At 32.1% G+C, this 13,566-nt stretch overlaps 1 protein-coding gene across 17 annotated transcripts in view; it reads right to left on the bottom strand.

The window, feature by feature from the left end:
• The window catches only part of FNBP1 (formin binding protein 1), a 185,533-nt gene that overhangs the window by 20,704 nt on the left and 151,263 nt on the right, over positions 1-13,566 (bottom strand). For 4 of the 17 annotated variants that reach the window (XM_074210942.1, XM_074210947.1, XM_074210948.1 and 1 more), the window contains exons 10-12: positions 12,775-12,957; positions 5,724-5,738; positions 2,111-2,220 (exon numbers count right to left, since the gene is read on the bottom strand). In XM_074210942.1, coding sequence (XP_074067043.1) covers positions 2,111-2,220; positions 5,724-5,738; positions 12,775-12,957 — 308 coding nt within the window. The remainder of the gene's footprint in view (positions 1-2,110; positions 2,221-5,723; positions 5,739-12,774; positions 12,958-13,566) is intronic. The other 13 variants (XM_074210938.1, XM_074210939.1, XM_074210944.1 and 10 more) reach the window with 7 other exon arrangements.

Genomic DNA, 13,566 nt, shown 5'->3' with positions numbered 1-13,566 from the left:
AAAAGGTAACAAAAATGTGCACACCCTTTGATCCAGCAATACCACTACTGGGTCTAAACCCTGAAGACATCATAAAAAAGGTTTAAAACATCACTTGTTTTTTTTTTTTTTTTTGCAAGGCAAACGGGGTTAAGTGGCTTGCCCAAGGCCACACAGCTAGGTAATTATTAAGTGTCTGAGACCGGATTTGAACCCAGGTACTCCAGACTCCAGGGCCGGTGCTTTATCCACTACACCATCTAGCTACCCAAAACATCACTTGTTAAGAAATATTTATAGCAGCTCTGTTTGTGGTGGCAAAGAATTGGAAATTGAGTGAATGTCCAACAATTGGGGAATGACTGAACAAATTGTGATATATGTATGTGATGGAACACTATTATTCTATTAAAAACCAAGAGGGATGGGAATTCAGAAGCATGGAAAGATTTGCATGAACTGATGCTGAGCGAAATGAGCAGAACCAGAATAACAATATACACCCTAACAGCAACATGGGGTTGATGATCAACCTTAATGGACTCGCTCATTTCATAAGTGCAACAATCGGGGACAATTTTGGGGTATCTGCAATGGAAAATACCATCTGTATCTAGAGAAAGAATTATGGAGTTTGAACAAAGACCAAAGACTATTACCTTTAATTAAAAAAAAAAGACGTTATCTTATTATGTAATTTTTCTATCTCATATTTTATTTTATTTTCTCTTAAGGATATGATTTCTCTCTCAACATACTCAATTTAGATCAATGTATAGCATGGAAACAATGTAAAGACTAACAAACTGCCTTCTATGGGGTGGGGGGAGGGAACGAGATTTGGGGGAAAACTAAAATTCAAAAATAAATAAATAGAAAAACTATCTATAAACAATGTCTACAAAAAGTGCTACAAGAGGAAAAGCATAAAATCATTTTCTTATTTTAAGTATATACTTAAAAGTCTTATTATAAACTAATTCCAGTGTCCCTCCAATGGGAAATTCTGACTCAATATCAATCTAAAAGAGTTAATTATTCTGCCTTTTATAAATCAGAATTGCTCTAAATTGTTCAAACTCTCCTGGTAAATCCTTAGCAGAAATGAATGAACTGTCACAAATGAAAATAGGGACATTGAGAGGAGGATAAATGATAGTATTGCTTTTTTAATCAGATGATTAAATGTTACCTCATAAAAACATGAAAGAGGAAGAACACACAGTGCTGCTTCTTCCAGGAAGTATGAAGAAAGCAGTTTACAGTAAATAGCTAATGAAATCTGTCCCTTTTGAAGAATAAGGATTTATTCTTTTGCTTTGTTCAGGGTATTTGCAAACATATAGAGACCCTCTATGTTCTTTCCAAGACAAAGTGATGATTCCTCAAAGCTGTAACTACTTAGATATTATCCAAGTTTCCTATATACTTTTTAGCTGGTCTGTTTGCATAAAGGGACATTCTATAATTTGTATTATATCAGTTTCCCTAGATGCCACTAAAGATTACAAAAATGTATAACTTTTTTTTTAATTTAAGGCAATGGGGTTAAGAGTGACTTGCCCTGGGGGCAGTGACCTAGCTGGGTGGCCTTGGGCAAGCCACTTAACCCCATTTGCCTTGCAAAAACCTAAAAAAAAAAAAAAAAAAAAAAAGAGTGACTTGTCCAAGCTCACACAGCTAGGCAACTATTAAGTGTTTGAGGCCGGATTTGAACTCAGGCTCTCCTGACTCCAGGGCCAGTGCTCTATTTCTCGTGGCATCTAACTGCCCCCTAGAGTCTAACTTTTTAATCAAAGTTCAGATAACATACACTGGACAAGTCTGTAATAAAGCAATTTGATGGATATAGTCATCTTCTACTTTGTCTTACATTGCATGCATGTTCTTTTTAAAATTTATTCAACAATCACAAAATATAGTGATACTACTATAGTAAATGCAAGGCATTATGTTTAGACACTATGCTACAAAAGATAAAAACAAAAGCACTGACTTATGTTTTATTCCCTCCAAAAACTACTGCTTTCAAGGCTACTTAAACTAGTTTCATTCATCCTTGTTTGAAACCGGCATTCCTTAATGAGGAGTGTTTAAAAAAAATAAAAGAGGAGTTTTTGATCTTTTCTACCTTTGATCCATTTCCTTTTGGATATCTTTATTCAGTTCATCAACTTTCTGCTGTAGCTTTTTTCTTCTTTGTTCTGGTGGAAGGTTGCTGAAATCCTCTGGTCCTGTACCCTACAGACAGGAAAATGTAAATGAAATTAGAGTTGAAGGACTACTGGGGTAGTTAGAAAAGAGACTTAGAAAAGTAAGAGAAGGAAAAAACAAACAGCAACTCCAGAGTAATTCAGAGCACATTTTATTTAAGAAAGGTTCCTTTTCACCTTGCAAAATCAATGCATGCAACCCAAAGATAGCTCAGCAATCATTTCCTATTCTATTCTACTGCTAGCTATAGGTACTCTGAAAAGAATAGCTAAACTGCAAAAGAAAGGTATATATATTCCAGGAAATGAAACAATAAATGGTATTCCCCTTGATAACAATCTTTTGAAAATTCATTGAAATAGATATTTCTCACTCTACTACCAAATCATTGCTGCCAATGTCTCAAGACACTATATAAAAGGATATGTAGATGTTTTCATAAGCTAAGTTATAACCCTGTCCTTCATAAAATCTTTTATAATTATGATTTTGTCCTAATTGATGTAGTCTTTCCTGTCTCTTACATAGACCTCCAAATAGTGTAGTGACAGATTTCCACTCAGATCATTACAACTTAATATTAGATTCAATTTGATAATAAAGATTAGGGGTAGCTAGGTGGCGCAATGGATAGAGCACCGGCCCTGGAGTCAGGAATACCTGAGTTCAAATCCGACCTCAGACACTTAATAATTACCTAGCTGTGTGGCCTTGGGCAAACCACTTAACCCTATTGCCTTGAAAAAAACCCTAAAAAAATAATAATAAAGATTAGGGATATCAGTCTGCACCCAGGCAATTTCATAAGAAGCTAGAAAAATACAACCTAATTCTACTTTCCATAAAAAGTTATCTGTACTTAATGCTCAGGGACTCTTCTCTCATTACTACTTTTATGCTAGTGTCAAAGTTCAATATCCCAGTTTTTTATATTAAACCTCAGCTTTTTTTTTTAAAATAGCTGAAGAAATATACTGGTAAATCTGAGTCTTTCAAAAACAATTACTAGTTTTCTTGTGCACATGCTATTCAAAAGTAAAGAATATAAAAAGAAAATTAAGAGTTTTACTGACTTTGACCATATCCCTTACTTGTCAGAAAACTGTGACTAGATTGTGGCATTTCACAGAGAAAGAAGAGGAGACATGCATTCAATTAACCTAGATAAGTCACAGACAGTATAAAGGATATTTTGTTTAAAATCTCAATTCTTTTAAAAACAGAGGTAGGACTGGTATGGGAGTGAATGAAAAGAAAGAACTCTGATAATGTAATTTGAAAACAAAGTTCACTTTGCCAAGTAGTTTAAATGGGTGCTTGTGACTTCAAGTTCTTAGGCTGATTATGTTAAAATGCCAGGCTGCTTGGCTTAGGAGTATGTGATTCAGCAAATATTTTGCCACAAAGACCATTAAGGGATCTTTTCAACTGAGAACTGGCAGAGTTTTCAAAGACTAAATTAAACTCTATTCCCATATACTTGGAGATACATTTTTAATGAATTAACTTTGACAAATGGCTTTTGTAAAAGTTGTATGGATAACTGAGTGGGCAAAAAGGTCTTGCGTACCACTAATTGCTTCAACGAATGTAATATAAAATAAAGGGAAATAAAAATTATTAAGTGTAGAAAAGACAATGTCATTAATAGGCTTAAAGACATCTTTAAAAATTTATATTCTAAATATAATTTCATATTCTAAATCTAAATCTAAATTCATTACTTATTATAATAACATTACAGCTGGATTAGGTATATTTATTCTACTTCTTTTAAATTTTTTCCTTCCTCATATACCCTAAATAAAAGAACTGAAAGCTATAAAAGTCCTTTTTTCAGGATTATATAGCTAAAGCTGGAAGGTACCTTATAAAACATGTACTCCAACCCCTCATTTCACAGATGAGGAAATATCAGAAAGGTTAAGTGCCTTTTCCCTAAATCACACAGGCAGGGGAATCAGAATTTTTTTACCCAGGTCCCCTGACTCCAAATACACGACTCTTTCCACAATTTCTCATTAGAGTCAAAAGGATAGACTATATTTATGTGCTGATTTTCTTTGAAATATTTTTTAAAACTATTAACATACTATATATAGTCCATGAGGCAGTTCAGTATGGAAGAGATAGCTAGGAAAGGGCATTTTGAGATACTGGTCCAGGCCATTTAATACTCCTACCCCCAACCCCACCATGCTTTCACATTCAAGATGAGCAAACTGGATGAAATTTTAAGGTGCCTTTTGGCCAACAATCAATGATTTTTACTCTATGAATTGTAGCTATACAGTTACACTGAAAGTTCTAAATAAAACAACTGGTATTTAAAGACCTTACAATAAACGTGCAATCTTGCCTCATCATCATAAAGAAAATGGATTTAAGATCTATTGTTCAAGAAACATGAAAACAAGTTGGAAAAAAAATGAGGAGCCTTGTAATACAATGCTCTAAATGCAAAGGCTATATAATAAAACATATTCTAATGAAACAATTCTAATTTTGTCTAATCTGTTTCTTAAAACTTTATTAATTACTGTCAATTATTTCCACTAATAGCTATAATCATTCAATTTACACCTTTTATTAACATGTTATGACTTTTTTCCTTTAATAAACATAATATTTAAGTTAGTCTTGATTACACAATTTAGGACTATAAAATAAATGCACAAATAAAATGAAAACCCAGAAATGTATTCTGCTTGTTCTATTTAAGTGAGAGGCTCTTTCACTACTTAGAAAATGACTTTGTGGGGCAGCTAGGTGGTACAGTGGATAGAGCACTGGCCATGGAGTCAGGAGTACCTGAGTTCAAATCCGACCTCAGACACTTTATAATTATCTCGCTGTGTGGCCTTGGGCAAGCCACTTAACCCCATTTGCCTTGCAAAAACTAAAAAAAAAAAAAAAAAAAAAAAAAAAAAAAAAAAGACTTTGTGATCCAGTGAAACAAGCCATGCAAAACCCACCCATCCATCAAGGACAAGCTGCATTCATCAGGTTTCTGGCTTAGATCTGGGAGATCCTTACAACCTGACTCCTGTATTCCAAATATCCCTCTTATTTTCCCAAATTCTACCTTTCACCTCTACCCACTAAAGAAACATACTGGAAATTCAAAGTATCAGTGGTTTAAAAACACTTATTTTTAATCCATTAGGCTGGCAGCAATTGTACAGATGTTGTAAAAGTATGAGTACTCTCATATGCATGGAGATACACATATACATGTACATCAAGTTTATGTAAACAGTTGGTCAAACTTTATTGTCCTTTTAGTGTAACAGATTATTAATCCACAAAAATTGAAACTGGAGTTAATTTTAAGAGACTGAATTACACTCACTTCTATTAGGGTTCAGATTTGTGCACCCAAGCTGTTTAATAAGGAAACAATACAAGAGCATTCAAATCACAGCTGAGATAGTTAATTTCACAGGGATGCTGCAAGTGGCCGAGCACACAGAGGAAACATCAAAGGAGACTGATTAAATATGGGACATGCATTGGAGAATTTTGCTTACCAGCTTGAGAGAAAGCTTCATGTAAAAATTGAAGGAATACAGGAAAAAAAGAGAAAAAACAAGAGGATATCAGTAGAAGAGGAACTCTGTCAACTCCACTGTTATAACACAACACATACATTCACCTGTCAGTTTGTGAAAATGATTTTTGGCAAATCTGTGCAAAAGTTCACAAGAGGGGCAGACCCTCACCAAAGGTTCCTTTAGTTACCATGCTGCTAAAGCAAAGTGAAAATGGAAAAAAAATGAAGTGTGTGCTTATAATTTTTTATTATTAATATCAGTACAATGTGACTCAGGATCACTAACCATGTGAAATTCATTAAATATTTATCAATGAAAATAATCAGGCCTTCATTCACCAAATTTCCCAAGTTAAAGTCCCAGATAGACTAAAAAAGTTTTATCATCAATGACTCAAAAAAAGCTTTTTCATTATGACACATTTTTCACCAGTAAAAGAATGTCCAGGCAAGAGAAAAAAAAAAACCCTTTCAAATCAAATAGAAAAGTGGGGCAACCAGGTGGTGCAATGGATAGAGCATTGTCCTCCAGAGTCAAGAAGACCTGAGTTCAAATCCACCCTCAAACATTTTCTAGCTGGTTAATACTGGGCAAGTCACTTAACCCTGATTGTCTCAAAAAAAATTAAACTGAAAGGAATAATGAAGTGGATGGATGTTTACAAGTATTTCTTAAAAATACTAATATGCATAGCCTTTAGTTCTGTGACAATTTCTCAGAAATTTGCAAAATGATTGCCATGAGGAGGTGCAGTACATATAACAGCGGAACTGGAGTCAGGAAGACTGACTTCAAGTCTAGCCTAAGACACTGGTTGTATGATCCATGGCAAGGCATAGAACTCTAAAATGAGGTTAACAGCACCTATGCCTTGGACTAAAGGTACTGTGAAGATCAAATATAGATAGTATTTGTTTAAAAAAACTGCACAGTACCTGGAACATAGCAGGTACTATATATTATCCCTTCTTCCACGAACCTCTATTTTTACAATTGAATATCATCTTTTTGAGCAAGGAGACTATTTTACTCAGAGTAAACACATTATTTTCCTTTCCTATCTATATCTCTATATCACTTTCCCCCCCCCAGGGTAGCCTCTCTCTTTAGAATTTTTTTGATATACCAATGTTTTGTAAGTTACTCAAAGATACTATTATAGGTATACCCCATATAGGTAATGGGCATTGTGCATATGCAAGAGATTTTCCTTTAGACAGTCAAGACCTTTAGTTATGAAAGCCAAAGATCTTAGTATTACCTACTGCCACAGTATGTATATCATTACCTAGCAGAGGCAGAGGCTCCTTGGTAATTTTTTAAAATTAAGGACAACACCTCAAAAATGAGTCAAAAAAATCAGAAGAGTCTCAAAACTAGAAAAGAAAACTTTTTTTTGCGTAACTCACTAATATATAAAATAAAAATTGACAGGCAGAAAACTTGCTTAATTTAAAATATCACAAATAGTAAAAAACTTGGAGTTGATATACAAATGTGTTACAAGAGCCTAAAAAGGAAAAAGTCATTACCAAAAGTCACAAAGCACTAATACTTCACTTTTCAAAGGAGATAAAAACATACAGAAATCAAGACATTACTAGAGGTCTTTTTTCACAGTTCAGATTTTAAAATTTTAGGTTGCTTTTGTTATGAAAAGTTGATTATTTCCTATAAAATAACAATCAACTTTTCTGAATTTATCTTGATTGGACCCAAGTAAAACATCTAGTTCTTTACAGCTAACTCAAAGATATCACTTCTTTCTAAATAAGATAGAAAATTTTAAGATCCAACTCCAACAAACTAAGTAATTAATCTTTCGGATTTAACATTTAATCTTTATAAAGATGTAAAAAACAACTAGCGCAAACTACTAAATCAACCAAACGTAAAGTTTTAAAACATATAAAATGCATGAAATGAATTGTTTTCATGGAATCTATCAAAATACCTCAACATTACATTATACTTCAAATAAATTTTTAAAAAAGAAGTGGCATGCAAGTAAATGAAAAAAAACTATTTTTAGTAATTAAAGAAATAGAGAAAAAGGAATCCAAGGAGGAGTAGGACTAAATTAAAAAAAAAATTCATAAAAATAAATAGGAAAAAAGGAAGCTGCTATGATAGTTCTGACCTAGGCAGCTGAAATGAAGTGCTTTAGCATTCCTGTGAACTTTAGCATAGATATCTATTCAATACAAGTTGAATTCTTTGTACATACACAACACGTTTATGGTGCATAGCATAAGAATTCCTAAATAATGACCTACAAAGCAGGTAACATATAAAAGTTTGCTCCAAAAGCTACAATCTATATAAAAACTAGTAATTTAAAGAATAATCAAATTAGACTTTTTATATTTAATAAAAGATAGGACAATAGAAATGTCAAACTTTCATATATTCTGAAGACAACTAATTTTAATAATATTTAAGCATACCAAGAGATCTCTTTAAAAATTAAACAAAATAACCATTTAAATATCCAACAGAGATAATTAAATGCTTGAATTTAGAGGCAAATTCTAGGGTTTCTATTACGAAATGAGAATAACCATTCATAACCTAAGGTCTTCCAACCCAAATATAGCCTTTTAAACAAACAGAAATTTTTTGTGAGTTTGAAATAATAAGCCTACCAATTACTTAATTCATTGTTAGAAAACTACTCTTGCTTGCTAAGAGAATATTCTAATGTTTCATTATTTCTATTCCTAGAAGAAGAGAGAATAGAAAACTATCTTTATAAGACAGTGCACTAACCTAGTAGGCAACAAAGAAGAGCCTTGGAAGCCACAAAACATAAATAACACATAAGGGAACATGAAAGCCAGTGATCCATGTGTGCATGGACAGGCATAGACACTAACCTCATATACAAAAACAGGCAGTAGACATAAACCAAGGTTTAAAATAAAAATTTCAAATTTTGATATGCCAATTACTTATTCATGTTTAATGAGACTTTTTGTTTTAATTTCTCAAAGTTATTGCTTATGATTATATTCAATATATGATTTGTATTGAATGTACAATAAAAAAATAAGCAATATGCATGAACAGCACTAAGCTTATGTCACAACAAGGATCTTTGTGCTAATTCTCAAATTCTATAAAACTCAGCTGGACAAATTCAGAGGAAAAGAGCCATAATTTTATTAATAAGTTCAAGTACATGAAATATAGATTCTTGTAACGTACTTGTGATTCTACTAAACAACTCCACTAGAACCAGAACTGAAAAGAAGAAAAAGGAACTGAAGCATGCTGTGGTTGCTAAGAATTTTTATTTATTTTAAGTTCCCAAATCAAGTCATTTTCATTGTAGTATTTTACTTTATTTCTCTTTTCCATACTCAAATGCAAAGACCCTTCCTGTGACCTCTACTGCCATTTCATACTATAAGCAGTTAATCAAGTTATTTCCAAAATGTATTTTGAATACCCCAGTAGTTGCCTTGTAAATGGGGTTAGTGACTGTGCAGTCATCACATGTAAACTTACAACATATTCCCTAGCCTCAATGGCATAGGTAGGTTTCCCTATAGTCCTCTTCATAAGTTCTTTGTGAAAAGAGAAAGACTGAGTCTGCCGATGAATCAGCAAGAGAAAATATACATTTGTTAAAAGGAGATTAGTGGAAACCAACTATATACCTCATTTCTGTAGTTCTATAGCAAGAAAAAAAGGTAATTAAATCTCTGACAGCATTTGGTAAATATCTTTGTAAAAATTAAGATCAACATTGAAGATTTTTATTAAAGAGAATTTTAAGGAACCACAAAACCCATTTACTCAAAGCAGAAAAATAAATCTTAATTTATAGCATGTAAAAGGAACAATGTATTCCCATAATAATGAGAACAGAAGAAAATATTCTCTCTAGTCACTTTGATTTGATCTTTTGCATAAAGATAAAGTAATAATGGCTAATGTTTAGGGGATAAACCAATGAAAAGATGTTGAAGTATTACACTTTATATATAAAGACTATGTAGGATCACCAAAGGTTCCTTTAGTTACCATGCTGCTAAAGCAAAGTGAAAATGGAAAAAATAGGGTCAATAAAATAAATTTCATTGATAGCATTGGTAGCTCCTACTTAAAAATCCTCACAAAAAACATATAAACATAGGAAAACAAAAACCACAAAATTCCCTGATTTTATTGAAATATTTAGGGAAAAAATTAATTTTATAAATGTTTACAAAGACTTTTATACTTTAATGGTAAAAACAGAAGTGTACAATGTAAGAACACTATAATAGAGGTCAATATACCTAGGTTAGTGGCACATTTATCTATCACTTTCTGTGTGATCTTCAGTTAGTGTGTGGATTAACTGTAAGAACACTATAATAGAGGTCAATATACCTAGGTTAGTGGCACATTTATCTATCACTTTCTGTGTGATCTTCAGTTAGTGTATGGATTAACTAAAATGAAGTGGTCAGAGTAGATGATCTGTGCAGTTTCTTTCATATCTAAAATGTTATGATTCTGAGAAACATGTACCTAAAAAGAAAGTCAACATATGAATTTATAATTCTCCTAGGATGATTTTCCATGTAAAGGATCTTCAAAATAATTTTAATCCCAATTTCAGAAGGAAAAACCGTTAATAGCTAAACATGTAATCAGAATCTGTTTCTATAGGTAGGTAAAATTAATTTTTTATATGCTGTAAAATATTTTCATGAATTTGATTTGTTCACTAATATTTTCCCAAATGGGACCTAGTAACTTTTCTTTTACAATGTGCTTCTTATAATTTTTGCTTCCTCTCTCAATGATAAGGAAGTCAAAAGATCAAATCTGAACTAAATGAAAAACAAATTATCTAACTAAAATTACCTAAATACCTTTCTATTTGTCAAATGTGTTTTCAATTTAACAAAAAATTTATAGTAGAAAATGGCCAGTTCAGGTAATTAAAAAAAGACTGTTAGTTTTACTTGTCAAATAAATAACCAAACTAGATTGGAATTTTTTTCAACAACTCTTAGTAACAAAGATTAAAGTTATTAATATGTTGCCTTTCTTAAAATTAAAACTAAGTAAATTAGACTCTTCTTTCTTTTTATCATTTCATGTTTGGTTTAGATGATTACAATATTTTCTTGTAGTTATAAAATTTATTTTATAATAAGACTTCAATTGAGTCCAATGGAATATGGATGTCTAATGGAGGAAAGGCATTATGTTGTACAGTTTAAGAAATCATATGACAGCATAAAAATACAACATTTTTAAACACAAATACATGGATCGCACTTATTATGAAGATATTCATCATAAGCTCTGAAAATTAGTTTTATTAAAAAAAGTTAATCTGATTTATGGTTGAAGGCACAGCAAATATCAAATCTTAGTAACCTAATAAAAAATACCATGATGAGATGTTTGCAATTCTTTGATGACAAATAAGGTGAGGAACAATTGACAAGGAAGGAAGGTAGGAAGACAGAAAATATGAAAGTTGGCATGAATCTGTGGGTTGTTGCCTTTTCATAGTTGTTAACTATAGAACACATTGTAATCATATACTTTAGCTCCCTTGATATCTCTGGGAAAATTATTGTAGTTCAGTTTCTTAATTTTATTATGCTATTTTAAAAATGATACACAATATTTTATTCCTTTAGTAGCTAGGTCCACAAATACATTGCCCATGATAGAATTTTTTCACTACACATTTTGAGATTTTCAGAGAGAAATACAAAGATGTGACTGTTTTAATTAACTAGCTTAAGCATTAAAGAATGCTTTCCTTTTTGTCTCAATATAGTATTTCTAATTAGGTGAAACATCTATTCACAATGAACAATTTCTTCCTGGTAAGAGTTATGTCTAATTATGAGAAAAGTTTAGAAATACATCCTCCCAGGGGTGGCTAGGTGGCACAGTGGATAGAACACCAGCCCTGGAGTCAGGAGTACCTGAGTTCAAATCAGGCCTCAGACACTTAATAATTACCCTAGTTGTGTGACCTTGGGCAAGCCACTTAATCCCATTGCCTAGCAAAAAAAAAAAAAAAAAAAGAAATACATCCTCCCTCAGGGACTGATAGAGCTCAACCATTTTATAATATTAACTATTGAGAGACAGAATACAAAAGACTGAATACAATTATGTCATTTAGCAGTCAATGCTACAGGAACTATGATTTGATTCTTAGAATATTCTACTCTGATTATTTCTATATATTCTATATATTTCTATATATTCTATTTATTCTATATTCTACTGATTATTTATTTCAAGGCAGTTCTCCTTTATACCTTTTAAAGAAGAGCCCTGAATTTGTACTTTTCTAATAATTAGGTACACTATCAGTCCATAATAAATTCTCATAAACAACAATTTGCTCCAAGGTGATTTAGAGCAATTCACTATAACCCAGGGCGACAGATGACAATAATTTGCTGTAAATATGATTTATACATAGAAAATGCTTAATAAAATACAGGGCATATCTATATCTATATATCTATCTATATACATATATGTGTATATATATATATATACACACACACAGATATATATTATTTTCACATAGAAGATGCTTAATAAAATATAGGGCATCTACATATATATGTGTATATATATATATATGCATATATATATAATATATATATATATATATCCAGATTGAGTTAAATAAAAAATTATTTTCCTATTCTGTTGTGACTTTCTAACCTGTCTTGTCTATTAGTGGTTATGAAACTACATCTAAGTTCATCTAATTTGTAAAGATCAAGGTGAAAAACTAAAATCTTAAACACTTTTGGCCAAAAGTAGGAAAATCATTTCTCCATGTACTGGTATCATATACAGATAAGTATTCTGTGGTTTCACTTTGAAATTCTTGATCACAATTGATCACAGATTCTTCTTCTTCCTCTCTTATTTTTTGAAGGTTATAGTCAAATACAATAGTCATTCACAAACAAAATTTGGTACAGAGGAAAGAATGTGCAACAAAAGCGCGTGAGAGACAGCAATCTAGAGCAGGACTTACCCCACGCTTTAGACTCCTGAAGCAGTGGATTTTGGGTTTGGAGGTCATGAACTCGTTGAAGCGATGGGAGAGGGGCTCCTTTTGCTGCTTGGGAGACTGGGGGCCGTTGGGAACAGCAGAGGGTGAGGCAGAGGCAGGGGGAGGAGGGGGGGGCTGATGGGGGGATGTTAAAAGGGACATAAGCTACGTATAAGAGATGTAGCAGTGAAAGAGTAAAAACCAGAAACAAGAAGACACAAAACAAAAATAAGCATCAAATAATATTTGAAGTACAAAGCAATTAAAACACAAATATTTATGCCATGGTTCAAAAGAAAATGTGTTAAAACAAAGTGATAAAAAATAAAGGTTTAGTAAGTAATGGAACAGAAAGAACAGCAAGAAATAGTTGATAAAAAGCTCATGCAGACCTTTACATGCAAACTACAGTTCATTAAATTATTCTTTAGTAGTTCTATGGATAAGTCAAAAAAGAAAAATAATGTTCAACTACTTGAACTAACAGAAATCAATGGAAGAAGATTTTCCAAGCACTCAAAATTACTCATTATCTAGAAAACAGCAAGGCTTAGCATATTTTGTGCTTCTGGATTATGGGTAGACTATCCTAAGTTTAAAGCAGAAACATTGCCTTGATCATATTTTATAACCCCAGGTTAATGCTGTTATGTAGTTGTATCCCAGTGTTAAAACTAAAATAAAAAAAAATTTCAAATACAAGTTAATGTGAGTTCAAAAGTAGGTTAATGAATGATAAAGGTTTAATAACAGTATTATAAAAAATTTATTCAG

The sequence above is a fragment of the Macrotis lagotis genome, chromosome 1 (genome assembly GCF_037893015.1).
Source record: "Macrotis lagotis isolate mMagLag1 chromosome 1, bilby.v1.9.chrom.fasta, whole genome shotgun sequence".
Classification (NCBI taxonomy): domain Eukaryota; kingdom Metazoa; phylum Chordata; class Mammalia; order Peramelemorphia; family Peramelidae; genus Macrotis; species Macrotis lagotis.
This window is presented reverse-complemented; position numbering and strand designations above follow the sequence as displayed.